The sequence below is a fragment of the Ranitomeya variabilis genome, chromosome 4 (genome assembly GCF_051348905.1).
Source record: "Ranitomeya variabilis isolate aRanVar5 chromosome 4, aRanVar5.hap1, whole genome shotgun sequence".
NCBI classification, from domain to species: domain Eukaryota; kingdom Metazoa; phylum Chordata; class Amphibia; order Anura; family Dendrobatidae; genus Ranitomeya; species Ranitomeya variabilis.
In genome coordinates, this window is record NC_135235.1 from 107,287,213 (window position 1) to 107,308,417 (window position 21,205).

Sequence of the window (21,205 nt, forward strand, 5' to 3'; positions counted from 1 at the left end):
ACGACGCTGTCATAAAATCCTGCGGGGCACGCAAACTCCCTCTGCTCATGCCAGCACATGTCGAGGCCCATTTGAAGTTCACCAATGACCATCTGGATGATCCAGAGGAGGAATGGGAGAAGGTCATGTGGTCAGATGAGACCAAAATAGAACTTTTTGATATCAGCTCTACTGACCGTGTTTGGAGGAAGTAGATGGATGAGTATAACCCCGAGAACACCATCCCAACCGTGAAGCATGGTGGGGAAAACATCATTCTTTGGGGGTGCTTTTCTGCAAAGGGTACAGGACAACTGCACCGTATTTAATGGAGGATGGATGGGGGTCATGTAGCACGAGATTTTGGCCAACAACCTCCTTGCCTCATTAAGAGCATTGAAAATGGGTCATGGCTGGGCCTTCCATCATGGCAGTGCCTGGAAACACACAGCCAGAGCAACTAAAGAGTGGCTCCATCAGAACCATTTCAAGGTCCTGGAGTGGCCTAGCCAGTCTCCAGACCTGAACCCAATAGTAAATCTTTGGCGGGAGCTGAAAGTCCATGTTTCCCAGTGACAACCTCTAAACCTTGAAGATCTGGAGAAGATCTGTATGGAGGAGTGGGCCAAAATCCCTGCTGCAGTGTGTGCAAACTTGGTCATGAACTACAGGAAATGTCTGACTTCTGTAATTGCAAACAAAGGTTTCTGTACTAAATATAAAGTTCTGTTTTCCTATTGTATCAAATACTTATTTCATGCAATGAAATGCAAATTAATTATGTAAAATTCATACAATTTAATTTTCTGGATTGTTTTCAGATTCTGTCTCTCACAGTTGAAGTGTACAAAAATGGTGTTAGGGTTGGCTGATTTCACTAAATAAAAATAAATAATAAAGTGCAATCGCGACCCGGGGTCCATCGTGCAGAGATGTATAACTGTTGCTAGTGTGAACAATGGCAGAACGAAGCAGTGAGCGTTAATCTTAATCAGACTGCGTTAACTCCACACAGTATGAACAGAACGCAAAGTACCCAGCTCAGTTACTTCATTCAGAGGTACTGCACGCAATATGCTGAGTACTATACCCTGTTAAACGTCACAGGGATGGAAGCACGTGGGTTGCACTCGCTCTGCAACTAAACTGTGCCAATCGCACACAAGAATGACGCTGATGCAGAGCCAAAGGAAAAAACTAATGTGACGCTAGGTGCAAAGCCCTGACGCTTTCCCTGAGAGGTGTAGCCTGAGGGTTGGACTTGCTATGTAACTCAGCTGTGCTAACCACACACATGAAGGCTACAGATGCTAAGCCAAGGGGAGGTTACCCAGTCCTAACCCTGCGTGCCAATGTAAGAACTCTCAGTGTATAGAGCGACACATGCAAACAGAGTGGTAGAGTATCCACTCACAAACACCACACATAAGTGATGCTAGCGCACCCGCGTGCGCCGCTGGGAGCCTTTTAAACACCAACCCCTTAGGCTCCACCCAAAACACTCACGCCTAGTGGGCCAATTCGGAGCTGCCACATCACCAGAGCAGCTAACCTCCGACCACCAATGAGAAGACGCCACATCACTGACATGCTAAGTAAGGCGATCTCTGGACTTAGACTCCGGAGCGCAGTGCTGCACCAGAATATCACTGGTTCCCATAGACTTGGCTGGAGAGCCAGCAGTAACCAAGTGAATATCACAAGCCTGAGCAAGACGTCGGTCTGTGCAGAGCAACACCCTCCTCGATGCCTAACAGCGACATTTTTATTTTACCCTCAGCAAAGCTGTATGAGGACTTATTTGTGAGACAAACTGAAGTTTTCATTAGTCCTGGGAGAACATACCTCTTTTTGATCAAGTTTTACTTTTTGGAGGCAGGATAAATATAAAACCGAAATATGGCATTATTTTATTTTTCGTATATCCATGCAGAGAAAACAATGTCATTATTTTATAGTGGATGTCATCATGATTGCTGTGATATCAGTTTTCTATGGTTTTATTTCTCCCCCCTGTTAGTTCAGCGTTTTATGCCTGAATGTCGGTATTCTATTTGAGGAAGTTTTTAGATTTATATAGTTTTTGTACCCTGTTACTAAGTTGACAATCCTGGTGCTACTAGTGGACATTATAATCTAGCTGTCCAACAATAGAGAAGTCTCATGTGAGACTCTGGCCACTAGTTAGCAAACATGGCTTAAAAAATGAATCCAAGAAGAAATCTACGTATTTTTCATAACTCTTCATTATTGTCTACTTTTGTAAATATTTCAGAATTTTGAAGCCTAAATATATACAGACTAGATGGTAGCCCGATTCTAACGCATCAGGTATTCCAGAATATGTATGTAGTTTATTTATGAAGATTTTAGAATAATACATTGAATACACAGGATTCGGCGAGCTACAAACAATTAGCGAAGCGTGGTTCAAATCCAGCGCCAATTCGCGACCGGACTGCGCCTGTCGCTGATTGTTCGCGGCCGGCCATGTAGTATATAACAGCCCATGTAGTAAATAGCACAGCCACGTAGTATATTGCACAGCCACGTAGTATATTGCACAGCCATGTAGTATATAGCACAGCCACGTAGTATATAGCACAGCCCACGGAGTATATAGCACAGCCCACGGAGTATATAGCACAGCCACGTAGTATATAACATAGCCCACGGAGTATATAGCACAGCCACGTAGTACATAGCACAGCCCACGCAGTATATAACACTGGCCACGCAGTATATAACACTGCCCATGTAGTATATAGCACAGCCCCCACAGTATATCACACAGCCCACGTAGTATATAACACTGCCCATGTAGTATATAGCACAGCCCCTGCAGTATATCACACAGTCCACATAGTATATAACACTGCCCATGTAGTATATAGCACAGCCCCCGCAGTATATCACACAGGCCATGCAGTATATCACACAGGCCACACAGTATATCACACTGCCCCTGTAGTATATAGCACAGCCCACGCAGTATATCACACAGCCCACATAGTATATAACACTGCCCATGTAGTGTATAGCACAGCCCACGCAGTATATAGCACAGCCCACGCAGTATATAGCACAGCCCACACAGTATATCACACAGCCCACGCAGTATTTAGCAGTGTGGGCACCATATCCCTGTTAAAAAAATAATTAAAATAAAAAATAGTGATATACTCACCCACCAGGATCCACCGAAGCTCTGACGATGCGCGCGCGGCTGCCGCCATCTTCCGTTCCCAGGATGCATTGCGAAATTACCCAGAAGACTTAGCGGTCTCGTCTGTTACCGCTGCCATTAAACCTGTGTGAGCGTTGTCTGGAGGGGAGTATGGACCGGGCGCCGAGCACTGACTGCGGGGAGTAAGGAGCGGCCATTTTGCCGCCGGACTGTGCCCGTCGCTGATTGGTCGTGGCCGTTTTGCCGCGACCAATCAGCGACTTGGATTTCCATAACAGACAGAGGCCGCGACCAATGAATATCCGTGACAGACAGACAGACAGACAGACGGAAGTGACCCTTAGACAATTATATAGTAGATTTGTATATTATATTTACAATTTTCCATACATTTCATAACTAACCAATATTTAGCTGAATATTTGCGTTCCAAGTGTTCATTATTTATAATATGTATGTATATTTTTTTCATTAGGTAGATTATGTGGGGATCGTATACCAGAGCCAATAGAGTCATCTGATAGCAGATTATGGATTGAATTTCGAAGTAGCAGTAATATCCTGGGTAAAGGATTCCACGCAGTTTATGAAGGTTTGTAACTGTCTCAAGTGTGTCAATGTAATATAGAAAAAGAACTTGTACTTAAAAGGATTTTCCGGGAATAGAAAAAAATAAAGGAAAATAGCTATATATAAAATTCCTAAATACCCTTTAATTAGCAAATCACAATAGCTGTGTCTAGTGAGTTAATCGTTATAGAATTAAAATAGTCGCTGTCTTGCTACAATAACAGAGACCTGTCCTAAAGTATTGATAGGACATGGGTCTGAAAGCATATACAGTAGGAAATTCCACTTCAAGTGTAGGAAGAAGTTTTCCTAGAATATTTTGAATTACCGTATTTTCTGGTGTATAAGACGACTGGGCGTATAAGACGACCCCCAACTTTTCCATATAAAATATGGAGTTTGGGATATACTCGCCAAATAAGACGGGGGTCATCTTATACGCCCAGTCTTCTTATACGGCGTGTGCGGTGCGGATGGTTCCCAGGATCTGGAGGAGAGGAGACTCTCTTTCGGGCCCTGGGATCCATATTCATGTAAAAAAAAGAATAAAAATAATAAATATGGGATATACTTACCCACCAACGGCCCCCGGCTCTCAGCGGTGCAAGCGGCGGCCTCCGTTCCTAAGGATGCATTGAGCGAAGGACCTTCGATGACGTCACGGAGGGTAAGTATATCCCATATTTTTTATTTTTATTCTTTTTTTTACATGAATATGGATCCCAGGGCCTGAAGGAGAGTCTCCTCTTCTCCAGATCCTGGGAACCATACAGGACCGCTCCCTGCACATGCCGTACCTGCCGTATAAGATGACCCCCGACTTTTGAGATGATTTTCATGGGTTAAAAAGTCATCTTATAAGCCGGAAAATACGGTAATACTGGAAATATCAGTGGTGCTGACATAAGCAGAGTCTGCTCACACTGTTGTCCACCCTATATAGCTGATCTAATACTGGAGCTATCAGGGATACTGAGATAAGAAGAGGCTGCTCACACTGCTGTCCACCCTGTATAGCTGATCTAATACTGGAGATATCAGGGGTGCCGAGGTAAGAAGAGGCTGCTCACACTGCTGCCCACCCTGTATAGCTGATCTAATACTGGAGATATCAGGGGTACTGAGATAAGAAGAGGCTGCTCACACTGCTGTCCTCCCTGTATAGCTGATCTAATACTGGAGATATCAGGGGTACTGAGATAAGAAGAGGCTGCTCACACTGCTGTCCACCCTGTATAGCTGATCTAATACTGGAGATATCAGGGGTGCTGAGATAAGAAGAGGCTGCTCACACTGCTGTCCACCATGTATAGCTGATCTAATACTGGAGATATCAGGGGTACTGAGATAAGAAGAGGCTGCTCACACTGCTGTCCTCCCTGTATAGCTGATCTAATACTGGAGATATCAGGGGTACTGAGATAAGAAGAGGCTGCTCACACTGCAGTCCACCATGTATAGCTGATCTAATACTGGAGATATCAGGGGTACTGAGATAAGAAGAGGCTGCTCACACTGCTGTCCTCCCTGTATAGCTGATCTAATACTGGAGATATCAGGGGTACTGAGATAAGAAGAGGCTGCTCACACTGCAGTCCACCATGTATAGCTGATCTAATACTGGAGATATCAGGGGTACTGAGGTAAGAAGAGGCTGCTCACACTGCTGTCCTCCCTGTATAGCTGATCTAATACTGGAGATATCAGGGGTACTGAGATAAGAAGAGTCTGCTCACACTGCAGTCCACCATGTATAGCTGATCTAATACTGGAGATATCAGGGGTACAGAGATAAGAAGAGGCTGCTCACACTGCTGTCCACCCTGTATAGCTGATCTAATACTAAAGATATCAGGGGTGCTGAGGTAAGAAGAGGCTGTTCATGCTGCTGCCCTCCTTGTCTATTCTGATCTAATACTGGACATACAGCTCTGGCAAAAATTAAGAGACCACCACATCAAAACCCTATCATGGGCAGCCCATTCTCTAGACCTGAACCCCATTGGAAATCTCTGGAATGTAATCAAGAGGATGATGGATAGTCACAAGCCATCAAACAAAGAAGAACTGCTTACATTTTTGCACTAGAAGCAGTGTGAAAGACTGGTGGAAAGCATGCCAAGACGCATGAAAGCGGTGATTAAAAATCATGGTTATTCCACAAAATATTGATTTCTGAACTCTTCCTGAGTTAAAACATTAGCATTGTTGGTTCTAAATGATTATGAATTTGTTTTCTTTGCATTATTTGAGGTCTGAAAGCACTGGGTTTTTTTTTATTTTTGACCATTTCTCCTTTTCAGAAAAAAAATACAAAATGTACTTCTTGGAAATTTGGAGACATGTTGTCAGAAGTTTATAGACTATAAGAACAATTTACATTTTACTCAAAAATATACCTATAAAGAGAAAAATCAGACAAACTGAACATTTTGTAGTGGTCTCTTAATTTTTGCCAGAGCTGTATCAGCGGTGCTGAGGTAAGAAGAGACCACTCACACTTCTGTCCACCACGTCAGTCTGGTCTAATACTGTTGATACCAGGGGTGATGAGGTAAAAAGGGGCTGCTCACACTGCTGCCCGCCATATCTACCTGGTCTAATACTGAGATACCAGGGGTGCTGAGGTAAGAACAGCCTGCTCACACTGCTGCCCATCATGTCTATCTGATCTAATACTGGAGAAATCAGAAGTGTTGAGGTAAGAAGTGACTGCTCACACTACTGTGTCCCATATCTATCTGAATAACTATACACTGTGTATCTCCAGATCACTACAGCAGAGCTTCTGGCTCCAAGGGCAATCAGCGGGTGGTTACAGGGAGAATATAACTTAATTTTTTCTCTGCAGCTGTGCTTCCAGTTAAAAAGGCATGCATATCAAAAAAGGTATTTATCTTCAGATTGCCACTAATGGCTGTAGGTTTATAAGGCTCTCCGGATTATAAGACCCCAAATTTTGAGGAGAAAAATAGGAAAAATATATTTTTTTTTAATAAAATGGTTGTGCCTCTTATAATCCATGCATCTTATTGCTTACCGGGGGTGGTGGCTGCGATGAAGCAGAGTCCCAGGGTCGCTGCTGGAGGAGGCAGGAGTGGGGTGATGCTGCAGGCCACAGGCTGGGAAGAGGGGGTGTTCCAATGTTCGGCGCGCAGCTGCGGGTGTGTCCGGCGCTGCTGTGGAGATGTCCTGATGACATTTAGTGAGATCTCATCTCCTGAGATCTTGGTGCCGAGATCTTCATCTGTGCATGCGCTGCCCCCGGTGGCCATTTTCCCGGAGTCCACCGCATAGGAGACCATGGAACTGCGGGGGCTCTGGCCTTTCACAAAAGGTTGGCAGAGCCCCCCGCAGCACCTGAGGCCCCTGCAGCAGCGCCGGACACCCGCAGCACCACCGAATACCCCCTCATCCCAGCCTGTGGCAACGGTATCAGTAAGGTATATCCGCATTATATGAGGCACCCTCATTTTCCCCCCAAATTTGGGGGGAAAAAAGTGTGTCTCATAATCCGAAAAATACGGTACTTTTTTTTTTTGCTGACAGTTTCCCTGATCTTCTGAACCTGTTCTGTATAGTAAGTGTGCACATCCAGTGTATTTGTACAGCAGATCTCGCCAAGGGATTAGAGGTGTTGTCTGGGGCAATTGTGATAAGGTAGGTATATATTTTGCTTCTTATTTACCTAGATCTATAATAATACTAATCTTGTTCAGGTCATCAAACAGGATCAGATGTACAACCTTGATGGCTTCTCTTCAAAGAAAATATTACATTGCTTTAAGATCTAAAAATATTGTAACTTCATTTATATCTTCTAGCTAAATGTGGAGGCAATATAAAAAAAGATATTGGTCAGATTCAGTCTCCTAATTACCCAGATGATTATCGACCGGACAGACAATGTGAATGGATAATTACAGTCTCAGAAGGATTTGTGGTTGGTCTTTCTTTCCAAACTTTTGAGGTAACGCTCTTCTTGGGTGCATGATATGTTTTTATTTATTATTTTTAAATTCCACTCCTACATTTCCCACTCTAATGAAGTCACATTTAAAGAAAACCTGCCTCTTTTATCCGGCAGCTATGACCACGGGCAGCATGATTCGCAGCTCGTTATGTTTTCCCCTGAAACACTCCAGTGTTTGCAGAACTGCCTGTGGATCATAGGGAGAGACTGGACTTGTTTCATGCCGCACTGGTCAGTCTCTCCCTGCAACTCCCTAATTACATGTACTTGGGGAGAGACCTGTCAATCAACTAGAGCAGTGTTGGAAGAATCCTGGAAACCTGTCAGGAGTGTTTACCCCTATAATATATTAGGAGCCCTTATCAGCCTCCTACTAATGTTTTTAGGATTCCCTTTATTATAAAGAAGTGATGCTGCTCTTAATATAAAACTGAAGTTTAACCCTGGTACGTGCCTTTCATGGACTAGTCCTCGACCGCCGCCATCTCAGCGATGTGCTGCTATCACAGGGATGAGGAGATGATGACCATTTTCTGCAGTAGTTTTCTGCTTTAATTTTCTTAAAAAAGTTTTCTATGACAATCCATTAACTGGCTGTACGTTTAGAACTATAGTATTTTATAAAGTCCATTCAAGAAAACGATTTGTAATTCTTGGACGCGGTGAGCCCGCCTCATGTCTTTTTATACAAATATTGTTATTAGGAGTCATCATCATGATTTGGCTTCTCTATATATTTGTTGAGTTCTTCAGACCCCAACTGCTCATGAACATATTTCCATATAAATACGTGAAGATGCAATGATAACAAGTGATTTGATTTGGTTTTGTATAAAAAAAAAAAGATTTAAATCCATTTATTACCGGTTTGGACAGCAGACTCAAACAGTGAAAGTGCCTGTAACATATAATTATGTTAATCACTGTTATGTCTATCCCATAGTTTGAAGTGCATGACAACTGCTTGTATGACCACCTGCAAATACGTGATGGTCCATCAGAAGATAGTCCACTTGTTGGGCAGTTCTGTGGCTACGAGAAGCCTGATGATATTAAATCTACCTCGAATATTCTTTGGATAAAGTTTTTTTCTGATTCCTCAGTTAATAAAGCTGGATTTTCTGCAAACTTCTTTAAAGGTAACTACCATTTTGAATCCTGATAATAGACATTCTGCATAGACCCAATGCCTGAGGCTTACTGGGGCTTTTTAAGTAAGAGTCTTCTGCTGAGATTGGGATAAATCCTCTTGCTTCCACTGCCAACTTTTTAATGGTCAGAAGGAGAGATTGTTTTTAATAGAAGATCCACTTTTTCATGCATATCTATACTGTTAATGCTTTGATTGACAAAGAAAAGACAAAGCACAGATTTGTATACCATTGGGCTGGAAATATATCTCACTAGTGTGATGTTGCTCCACATTAAGTCATAATGATATGGATGGTGGTGTACTCCTGTATATTCATTGTACGACTGAAGAAGAAGATGGGCGTAATCTGAAACCTCCAAAAGCAGGATATATTAAAATGTAAATGCTTTATTGAATTATTTATTTTATGATTTATTGATAAGGAGGGGGATTACCCGCCCCTACCCTGAAGCACATTTTGCCTCTTGCTTTCCCTTTGTAAAAGGAAGAGGCAAAACGCACGTTGGGGTACGGGCCGTGATCCTCCTCATTTACTATGGGTAACTGATTTACTACATTAAAATGTGTTCTCCATACATATGTTTCCATGGTTTAATACTTGCCATGCATGGCAGCATTGGGTATCTGACTTTGTATGGTTTTGTCTATATAAATGCTCTATGCCTGAATTAATATGTTCATAAGTATTACACTGTCTGGTTTCCCTCTAAACATGCAATCCAATCTTCTTTCTTACGTCACCGCTGTGCTCTGCTTTACGGCCGGCCCTGACACAGTCAGTGCAGGAAGTTCTCGGCAGCAGCGCGTAACCCTGTGGACGCCGGGGGACGTGACAGACATCAGAAGGTGAGTATGTAGTGTTTTTTTTTTTAACTTTTACAATGGTAACCAGGGTAAATATCGGGTTACTAAGCGCGGCCCTGCGCTTAGTAACCCGATATTTACTCTGGTTACAAGTGAACAAATCGCTGGATCGGCGTCACACACGGCGATCCAGCGATGACAGCGGGTGATCTGACGACGAAAGAAAGTTTCAAACGATCTGCTACGACGTACGATTCTCAGCGGGGTCCCTGATCGCAGTAGCGTGTCAGACACAGCGAGATCGTAAGTATATCGCTGGAACGTCATGGATCGTGCCGTCGTAGCGACCAAAGTGCCACTGTGAGATGGTACCCTAAATCCATCTAATCACTTATACCGCACGATAAACCATGTAAACAATAAAACTAATTCTTTACCTGCTGTTGATTTGTTTATTCTGCCTCCAAAAAATTGAAGCAATTCCTGTTAAATTAACATTTAACTTTTTTCACAAAAAATTTACTTTAAACCCAAATTATTTTTACTTTTAAAAGCGTAACAGGAGAAAATGTTTGAAGAGCCCCTGATGTGCCTAAACAGTGGAATTCCTCCATTTTGGAAACTTGAACCCTCAAGAAACTTATCTAGATGAGTGGTGAGCTCTTTGAATCCACAGGTCTTGCACAGAATTTTGCAACGTAACATGAAAATAAATATTTTTCTCACAAAAATGTTTTAGCCCAAGATTTTTTCATTTTCACAAGTATAACAGGATAAAATTGATCCCAAAATTTGTACACCGGTACCCCATATGTGGGGGAAAACTAATTTGAGGCACAGTGCAAATCTCAGATGGGAAGAAACGCCATATTGGAGTTCAGATTAGGCTGGACTGGTTTGAGGGTGCCATGTCACATTTGCAGAGCCCCTGAGGTGCCAGAACAGCGGAACCTACCATATGTGACCCCATTTTACAAGCTACACCTCTTAACCAATTCATCTAGGGGTGCAGTGATCATATGGACACCACAGGTGGGTCACAGAATTTTATACAATTGGACAGTGAAGAAAAATTACATTTTTACCACCAAAATGTTATTTTAGCCCCAAATGTTACAATTTCAGACTGGGAAATTGGCAAGAAATGGCACCAAAATGTGTCCCACAATTTCTGCTGAATGTAGTAATTCCTCATATGTAGCTGTACAGTACTGCTTAGCCACACAGTGAGACTCGGGAAGGACGGAGCACTATTTACCTCCTAGAATAGTTTGTGGACTCCATATACAGAACCCCTATAGGTGTAGTGACAATTTTGACTACATGTAGGGTGTTTTACAGAAACAAGCAGTAGTAAATGTTGCAGAGTGAAAGATGTAAAGTGCCGTTGTAGTGACTACTATGTTATGCCCAGCCTGTGCTTCTGGAGACATGCACCTGTAAATTAGGCGGGCTCTCATCACTACAGAAATGCCAAACATGTTGGTGCTATATGTGGTTTAGGTATACTGTGGAACTCAGATAGGAGGGGGCATTTGGATTTGTGAGCCCAGAATTTGCTGAATTTCTTTTGAGGGGCGAGGAGCCATTTTGCTTTTCCAGAGCCTCTGTACTACCAATAACAATGAAGCCTCCTATATTTCCGTTAAACTGATCTGAGTGGCGATTTGTTTTTTTTTTGTGGATTCATTTGAAGCTTATGTTAAGAACATTTTACATAATATTTGGTATCTATCTAATTTATCCGGCGCTCTACGCTGAGCACGTACATGGGTGTTTATTTCTAAATCTCTGAGTGACGTGACAGATTAAACCTCCGATGGATCCATTCACTATAATGAGGCAGAAGATTTACTCAGGACTCTGTCTGGCCTCTGTTCAGCGGTGTCCTTCTTTCATAAGTGCACAAAACTGTGGCCGAGGTCACTTTTATGCACGTCACAATATTTCCATCTGCCTCATTATAGGAAATCTTCCATTGGGGGTTCCGTCTGAATCACATATTTCAGAAATTTACATGGAAACCCCAGGGTAAGAGCTCAGAATGAAAATATCAACAGCAGTTGAAGAATTGTTTTCTTTGCCTTTCCTTGTGCAGTATAAGTGATTAGGCGACTTTATTCTTCGGGTCGGTGCGATTACAGCGATACCAGATTTATATCGGGTTTTTATGTTTGCCTGCTGTCACACACTTTTTATAGCAAAAACAATTTTTTTCATCCCCATATTTAGACAGCTATAATTTTTTCATATTTCAGCCAACAGAGTCATCTGAGGGCTTCTTTTTTGAGAGACAAGTTGACGTTTTTATGGATACCATTTTCGGACACATGACATTTTTTAACGCTTTCTATTACGATTTTTGGGAGGCAGAATGAACAAATCCAGCAATTCAGGATTTTTCTTTATGTTGTTCCACGTGTGTCAAAATTGATAATGCAGCTTTATTCCTCAATTCGGTACTATTACAGTGATATCACATTTATATCTTTTTTTGTGTGTGTTTTGGAGCTTTTACACAATAAAAACTATTTTATAGAAAAAAATTATTATTTTTTTATTCTGAGAGCTATACCTTTTTTATTTTCCCGCTGACATAGCCGTATGGTGGCTTGTTTTTTGTGGGACAAGATGATGTTTTCAGCAATACCATTTTTATTTACATTTGTCTTTTTGATCGCGTTTTATTCCACTTTTTGATCTGCGGTATGATGATAAAGCATAGTTTTTTTGTGTAGTTTATTTTTTTTACGATGTTCACTGAAAGGGTTAAGAAGTGGGATAGTTTATAGTTTGGATCGTTCTGGATGATTCCAAATATGTGTACCGTCCTTTTTTTATTTTTGTTTTTACAGAAATTAATGTATTTATTGGATTAATATTTTTCTTTCTTTAATTCTTTATTTTGTGATTTTAAAAGAAAATATTTTTACAATTTCTAATAATTTTTTTTTAAACTTTTTTTTACATTGTCCCAGTATGGGACATCAACTTTCCCTGCCCTGATCGCTGATCTAACACTCTGCAATGCTTTAGCATACCAGAGCATTAGATCTGTGCATATCAGGCAGGGAGGCAGGGAAGAGGGGTGTCTGCTTGTGCTCTGAGCAGGAGATTACAGGCTAGCGTCCTTGGGTGACCCATCTGCCATCTTTTAGCTCGGGGTCAACATGGATACCATCAGCACAACGCAATTGCGTTGTGCCGATGGGAGCAGAAAGGGATGTCGCTGTCATTATTGTCATCAGAGGGTTCAAGCACTGATCGTGGGCATTGCTGCAGGGTGTCAGCTTTCATATAGAGAGTGAGTAGATGTGATTACATGCGATCGTGAAGAAGTATAAGTATGGCGGTTTGTGGGAACGCAGCTCCCATAGTTCCGTACATATACGGCACATGTGCTAACGGGTTAAGGGCCTAAAAATGCTAATTGCAAAACTGCGAAATTTACGCAAAATTCGAATATTTTCACAAATAAACGCAAAAAAATATTGACCTAAATTTCTCAGAATCAGTGGGATCCGTTGAAGTGTTCCAGAGTTATTAACTCTTAAAATGACACTGTCAGAATTGTAACATTTGGCCTGGTCATGAAGGTGAAAAAAGGCTGGGAGGTGCAGGCAGATAAGTTTGTTTCACTATCCCTCAAATCTGAGGCTACTGTGTTGGACCCTGTTGGTCCCTTAGGTTTCCTGCAGTCTTTCTTCTCCGGAGTGGCATTGTTGTTCACGGACTTCTGCAGCTGTTGATTGCTGACTAGTATGGGGTATTTAGCTTGAAAGTCCTTTGCACGTTGCTCGTTATTTGCACAATGCATGAAGTGTTTTTTTTTTTAAAGCCAGCAGGTTCCAGGGCCCACCGGAGAATTCTACGGTCCTCTGGTGGGCCAGTCCAACCCTGCACATACCTCTGACAGGTGAAAACTGTGTCCATGGACAGGGTCAAGAAATCAGACTATCTATGCACTAAAAAGCATAGCGAGCTTTATCTTCAAACTCTTTAGGGGGGTTATATATTATTGTATTAGTCGCACCAGGAGGGTCTTGTATATAGTTGAGAGGTGATCAGAAGTGGATATTATTAAAAAGAAGAGCAGGCTGTTGAGGTCTAATCTAAATGGAGACATTCAGGCTCTGAGAATTGTGGTGGTTCCGCGGTGATACATAGCTTTAATGAATTTGTGTGAAAGCACAATAAGTCTCAGTAAGAATTCTACCCAAAAAGATAATTTGACCTTGCAGTTGTAGCAATGGTGCCGAGAAATAAAATGAATTTCCTGTGTTATCCACTAGATGGAAGTGTTGATTAAGATTTTGCAATCAGCTCAATTTTCATAAAATACCATTCAAAATAATTCATCATTTATACATAGGGTTAATATCATGTCTCCGAACAGTGCCGTGATGGAAGGTAGACAAAAGCTCAGGGAGCATGCTCACCACAAAAGATGTGTGTGTGGGTGTGTGTGTGTGTAAGGGGATTTCGGGGAGGGGGTACCTTTTTTTTATTAAAAGTTAAAAAAAATATTTTTTATTTATTTATTTTTTTAAAGCAATGTCTATGTGTACCTGTCTCCTCATCAACTGATAACTGCTTCTATTAGTGTGAGTGAGTGTATAAGCCCAAATCAGTCCAGGAGGCTTAGAGAGCAGCGAGGATGACATAAGTCATGACTCCTAGCTCTGATCCTCTCTTAAGCCCCCCATACACATTAGGCTAATGTTGACATGTTCAAGCAAGGCTAACTAATGATAGGGGGAGATCTCAGAGCTAAGCCCCCCGAGTGATGTGAAATGTGGCACATTTATCATAGAGAACACAGGTGTTAGGGCTGGCGGAATGCACTGAGTAAATATAGAGATGTTATTTAGTGCGTTCGCAGCCCGGGGTCCACCGTGCAGGAAAAGAACCTGCTGCTGGCAAACGGCGGCACTATATGGCGGTAGAAGCGATCTCTGTTGCTTCACAGAGTCGCTATAAAGAAAGGGCTGTGTCCTGTTAAACTCCACAGGAATACACAGTAACTGGTGAGCAGATAGCAGCTTGTGGTCACGCAGTCAAGGAGGCAAACATACAATCTCCTCACCGGAGGAGCCGGTATTCTAGGGGCTTATTTCAGCCGGGGCCCTGAAACCATACACATAATCTCCTCACCGGAGGTGCCGGTATTCTAAGTGGCTTATTTCAGCCGGGTCCCTGAATCCACACAACCGTGACCACATTGGCGCAAAACTCATAACATGCATTGATACTAGCGCATGGCCGTGCGACCATGCGAACCTTATATAGCTGCAGAAAGTACAAGACCTTCCTAGAAGGACCAATGAGAGGCTGAGCACCTTCAGGACCTTCCTGGAGAACCAATGGGCTTTGCTGCAGTATCCAAGCATGTGACCCTCGATCTCTAATGAGAGATCTTACCCTGGGCATGCTCAGAAGGAGAAAAGCAGGACTTAGTCCCAGAAGCGTCTGCTCGCCGCTGCCCAGCACTGACTTCAATGGCAGAAGCTGGAAAAGCAGCAGTAACCCTTTGCACAGAGTCAGACTGAGCAAGGCGCTGGGACCGACGTCTCCGCTGAGCAGGCTCCACTGCGGCAGGAGAAGAATAGGAGACCGCAGCGGAGATGGCCCAAGATTCCCCCTGTGCAGAGGCGGGAACTCGACCCCTAACAACAAGAGCCCTCATCCAAATGAGCGCTGCTGTGAATGGGAGAGTTGGCTGAGAGCAGGGGTGTAACTACAACAGGTGCAGGGGTTGCAATCGCACCCGAGCCATGGAGCCTAGGGGGCCCTAAAAGTCCCTTTGGCCTATAGAAAAAGACTATTGCTATTAAAGATTTAAAATATTTGGGGGCCCCGTTGGAGCTTTCGCCCATGAGTTTCAAGTTACGCCACTGGCTGAGAGGGCACTGATTTCGGCACTGATCACCGTGACCCAGAAAATAAAAAGGTCACATATATACAATGCTCAAAATAAAACCTTTAGTTTGATTTCAGATTCAACATTTGCTATTGGCTTTCATACTAGAAAATACTCCAACCAATGTGGGCTATTGATCGCAAACAAGATTTGTTATTTTGCACACATAAAAAAAAACTTAGTTTCTCAACAAATTCTTTCAAGACCAGATTGGAAAAATGAGAACACCCCAATGAAAGTCATAGTCAAAGCTGAAGTTTAGACTACAAAATTCTAATTAACAAGAATTCAACCACAGGTAAGTCTGATTATTCATTAAACAGGTATCCAGCTGACAGTTGAATCTAAAAGGATGTTACTTAACAAAGAAAACCCCTTCTCATTTCATTCTCTCAGCAATGGCACCACATGGAAGAGAAATGTAACGAGACCCGAGGGGAAAAAAAAATATAGAACTGCAATAATCTCACAGAGATGTCCAGGCTGTTCACCGATGTTAACAACTAAACAGTAATGCCTTCTGATGAGAAGAGCGGAAGAAAAATTGACATGCAAGTTCACTGGAATTAGCTAAAGAAGTAGAAAGCCAAAGCAGTGTTAGTGTTTCCCATGACACAATGCACCTTACATTGCAGAGGAATACCATGCATGGGTGTTGTCCACCAAGGAAGCCTCTCCTAAAGCCCATTCACAAAAAAAGCCCACCTACAATTTTTCTGTGCCCTGGCTGAATGTGCTGCTACTCTATACTCTGAAGTGACGAGATTAAGATAAATATTTTTAGTACTGATGGCTTCAAAACTGTATAGTGTCACAAAGGTCAGAAGAACAAAGAAAAATTAATGGTCTCTGCAGTGGAACACGATGGTGGCAGTGTCCTGTCTGGAGCTGCATCAGTGCAGCTGGTGTCTGGGATCGATATTTCATTGAGGGTATCATGAATTTGCAGATGTAATGCTCTATATTGAGAATATGCTACCATCACTCCGTGCCCTTGATTGATGTGCAGTTTTCCAATATGACAAAGATGTAAAACACACATCTAAGGCCACTGTTGCATTTCTGAAGATTTCTGCTGATCTGAACCCAACCAAAGACCTATGGGGAATCCTGAGGAGACAAGTGGAGCATCGCTCTCCATCCAGCATCCAGGCTCTATAAGGGATTGTTGTTGAAGAACAAGAAAAGATAGATGTTGGAGTATGTCGGTCGCCAACATTGTTCATTTCATACCTAGGAGACTTGATGCTGTCTTTAAAAATCATGGCGGTATTACAAAATACTAGCTATGGTAGTTTTTGATATGGGGTGTATTCATTTTTGCATCAACTAATTTGAGTAAAACCGAAGATGTTGTAATAAAACTTATTGTCATGCTGCTGCAATGCAGCATAGCGCAACCTCCACCAGAGGGAGCTTGAGAGGGAAGTGAGACTGCCTACACAGAGAAACACCACAGAGCAGCAGCACAGGCGCCACCAGGTGGCAAGAGAGTGGTCAGACAAGCCGAGTCAAAAAACAGAAGCAGAAGTACCAAAAGTAGCAGCAATACACATGGATAGGAACAAGCCAGTGGTTTCACCAACGGTCAGAAGCGGATAAGACAAAGACAGAAGGCAGAAGTGAGTCCGAATACGAGCCAATTCAAAAACCAGAGAATCAAACCAACAAACAGGGAAACGCAGGAAAAAGGGCAGATAGAGGGAGTAAACAGACACGGGGCAAGTCAGGCATCACAGCAGGACAAATCAAGGGCTACCAGAGTCAGGTACACACACTGCAGGCAGAACTGTAGCTGACACCGCCAGCAGGATGCATCAAAGCTAAATAGCAACCTGAACCCAGAATAAGGCAGAGCAAAGTTAACCCTTGACATGATCTGCCCGGGAAAAAGGGCAAACAGGATAAAACCCTGGAATTGATCATGACACTTATATTATTAACCTTACTTTCATGTTATGAGATAAAAAATGTTATATGAAACTCAGTCATGTCAAAATTTAATGTTCAGTGAGCTATTGATTAAAATCTTACGTTTCAAAAGGGGTGTACTCATTTATGCTGGGCACTGTATATACATTTGTTTCCAGAATAACAAATCCCCAACACTGCGCTACTCATTGAAAATATGAACCACACCATTAACATATAATAAATAAATTGATAAGCCAGTGCTTTCCCCCCTTTCCAAGAATTAGCCACTTTTTCACAACCCAATAAAAATATTAATTAGCCATTCTGCTCTTCCAACAATTCATTCATAAGTCGCCTTCCTTTGTCTTCAAACTCCAGCCAATGTTCTCAGATTCCCCCAACCCCCAAATTATTACAATTACATGTCCTTTTCCCCAGTTCATTACACTTTTACATTCTCTCTTGAAGCACATCTGTAAGTACCCCCAAGCTGTCAAGGTGGCGGGGGTACTTACAGTTGCCGCTCATAGTATCCTACATTTTTTGGTTAGCCAGTGGCACAGATATGACCTTGGTAATATCATTGCCCTCTGCACTAGGAACAGATATCAGGTGATCTGACATTCCCTGTGAGAATTAAGCCCTTACAACCCACTGTAAAAACATTACCAGGAACTGTCACTGATGCTGTACGGTTCAGCACCACGGGCAGCGTCCAACCCAAGCCCCAGGAGGCAAGAATGTGCAGTGGAATGGTAGTCCTAGAGCTTCTAGATATGGGAAGGAAGTAAGAAAAATGAGGAGAATGAAAGATCTTCCAGAAGTTGTCAAACACCAGAACACAACTCCATACATCCTGTATATCAGCAGTCATTTATAGAAAATGTTGCCTAATTAGCATTCGTTTTGAAAGCTGTATTCACATCTGATAGAAGATTAAAAGTGTATTTTCTGCTGCAAAAAATGTGAATGTAGCATCACTGTTGCAGGATATCCTGGGGCTATGGGCTCTTTCCCTATCACTAAAGCTAGAGCGCCCTAGCTTTCCCTGCTCCCCGGATTACTTCTGATGGTGAAGACTCCGGGGCCATGTGCCTTGCTGAGCTCCTAATTCAGCCCTTATGTGTCCCCACCCCCACCCAGGGAAGTGGGGAGTTGTAGTATATAAGAATACACAAACCAGACTAACAAAGGAAGATGTACAGGGATAAATAAAAATACAAATCATGCAAATATGCACTCACAAACAACAGAGTGGAACACTGGGAAATAAAGGTAGGAAAAAACAAATAGGAGAGGATGAGAATATGCACAAAGACAAAACAACAAGCGATAGTCTTCTGAACAACACTTCAAACTCCTCCTCGAACAACCAACACCTCCAACTCCACAACCAGACAGTATGAGACTAAGGCCGGCGTCACACTAGCGTATGGCATTCGATGCGAGAGCATCGGATGCGATATCCTAATGACCCTTGAGCTGCGAACAGGAGCCAAGTGTCATGCGTCTGTGCTCCGTGCCTCTCGCACAGAGAAGATCAGAGCACAGCTGCGGAGGAAGTGGAGAAATTAATTTCTCCATCTCCTCCATTGCCTTGGTCAGCATATAATGCAAATCACTCGGATGATATCCAAATGATGTGTGTTGTCTCACTCGCACCCATAGGCTTATATGGGTGCGAGTGAGCTGAGACTCGGCCAAGTGTTGGTGACAATCGCAGCATGCTTAGATTTCACTCGCACACTGAAAACGGCTGAGAAAAAATACAGTGAAGCGAGCTGCCCTATAGATGAATACTGGTCCGAGTGCTATGCGATTTTGTATCGCACAGCACTCGTCAGTATTTAACGGTAGTGTGACTCTGGCCTAATACTGGCAATCTCTGATTGCCAGAGGGGAGTATATATAGAAGAGGTGAGTGGCCAACACTGAACAGCTGAGACCATCAAAGCAGGAAGCTCAGGAGCTCTTAACTGAACAGATTTACCCGTGCACTGCTAGTAGAAACCTGCATTGTTTAATATTATGGTGAAGTACTTCTAATCAGTGTAGGAGTACGTGAAATCAGACACCGTAGTCTTCTGGCCTCTCTCTGTCATGATAAACTCATGACATTGAAGGGTCTCTGATTTCTGCAGTGAATGTGCCATCAGTTTGTGATGTGTGAAATCTGTGTGCCTCCTGCTAAAACTGCTCCACCTGGAATGGAGCTCATTTTCAGTTGCATTTCTGCAGCTAAGTTGTTGTGTATAAATACCCTTAAAGGGGCATTAATTAAAGGCCTGCCTACTTACAGTATTTCAGGACCCCAACTGAAATAAAAACAGTGGATACTCTTCACTGTATACTGAATATTTTACATCAATGTCTATTCCTGGAGAGTGGTGTGATATGTTATATCACGAGACAGTTGCAGCCAATAGAGTAGCTTGGATCCCCCCCCCCCCCCCCCCTTCCTTCACCATTGGCATTTTTCGTATTTTTGCTATTTTGCAACCTGGAATTTCACTTTTTTTGAAGGTTTGCATCAGTTCGTGTAAAGAACATGTCTCCAACTATTGGTTTTCGCTTTATTGTGAAGCAAACACCAAATAGAACAAAAAACTGAAAACTTCAGTGTGCATAATTATTCACCCCCCCAAGTCAGAACTTTGTAGAGCCTCCTTTTGGGGCAATTACAACTGTAAGTCACTTTGGATAAGTCTCTATGAGCTTTCCACATCTTGCCACTGGGATTTTTGCACATACCTCAAAACAAAACTGATCCAGCTCCTTCAAGTTAGATGGTTTCCTCTGTTGAACAGCAATCTTCAAGTCTGACCACAAATTCTCAATTGGATTAAGGTCTGGGCTTTGACTAGGCCACTCCAAATATTTACACATTTCTCTTTAAACCACTGGAGTGTTGCTTTAGCAGTATGCTATGGTTTATTGTCTTGTTGGATGGCGAACCTCCATCCCAGTCTCAAATCAATGACAGACTGAAACAGGTTTTGCGCAAGGATATCACTGTATTTGCGCAATCCATCCTCCCCTTGACTTGGACAATTTCCCTGTCCCTGCTGCCAAAAAACATTGTCACATAATGCTGCCACCACCATTTTTCACTGTGGGGATGGTGTTCTTGGGGTGATGAGCTGTGTTGGTTTGTGCCAGACATAGCGTTTACCTTGGTGGTCAAAAACTTCAATTTTGGTCTCATCTGACCACACCAGATTGCCTTCTCCATACATATGGGGAGTTACCCACATGTCTTTTAGCAAACTCAAAATGAGCGTTACAATGTTTGTGTATAAGTAAATGCTTTTTTCTGCCCACTCTTCCAAAAATTCCACCTCTATGGAGTGTATGGCTTATTGTGGTCGTAAAAAGTTTAATACAGTATCTTATGACACCGCAATACAACCAAATACAATATCTATGCAACGTTCTACATATACTGATCTTGTCATCTAGCAGTTAAACGTCAGTTAATGCCATTAAGTCTCAACTTCTTGGGAGTCACTCTCACTGTCATGGGCATCACTGTCCCTGTTGTAGTTTCTATAAACACTTATGATCATTACACTGCCATAGCAGGGGTCACCAGTACTTCCCGCCGCTATGCCGCAAATCCTTCATGTCATGATCCGTTCTAGGTTTTTGTCCTGTCTGCTGTTTTTCTGGGCGGATCATGTCAATGGTTAACTTTACTCTGCCTCA

General features: G+C 42.6%; 1 protein-coding gene across 2 annotated transcripts in view; it reads left to right on the forward strand.

Annotated features, from left to right (window-relative positions):
* Positions 1-21,205, forward strand: part of TLL2 (tolloid like 2) — a 253,017-nt gene that overhangs the window by 210,148 nt on the left and 21,664 nt on the right. For both annotated transcript variants that reach the window (XM_077259078.1, XM_077259079.1), the window contains 3 exons: positions 3,642-3,758; positions 7,561-7,706; positions 8,653-8,848. In XM_077259078.1, the coding sequence (XP_077115193.1) occupies positions 3,642-3,758; positions 7,561-7,706; positions 8,653-8,848 (459 nt within the window). The remainder of the gene's footprint in view (positions 1-3,641; positions 3,759-7,560; positions 7,707-8,652; positions 8,849-21,205) is intronic.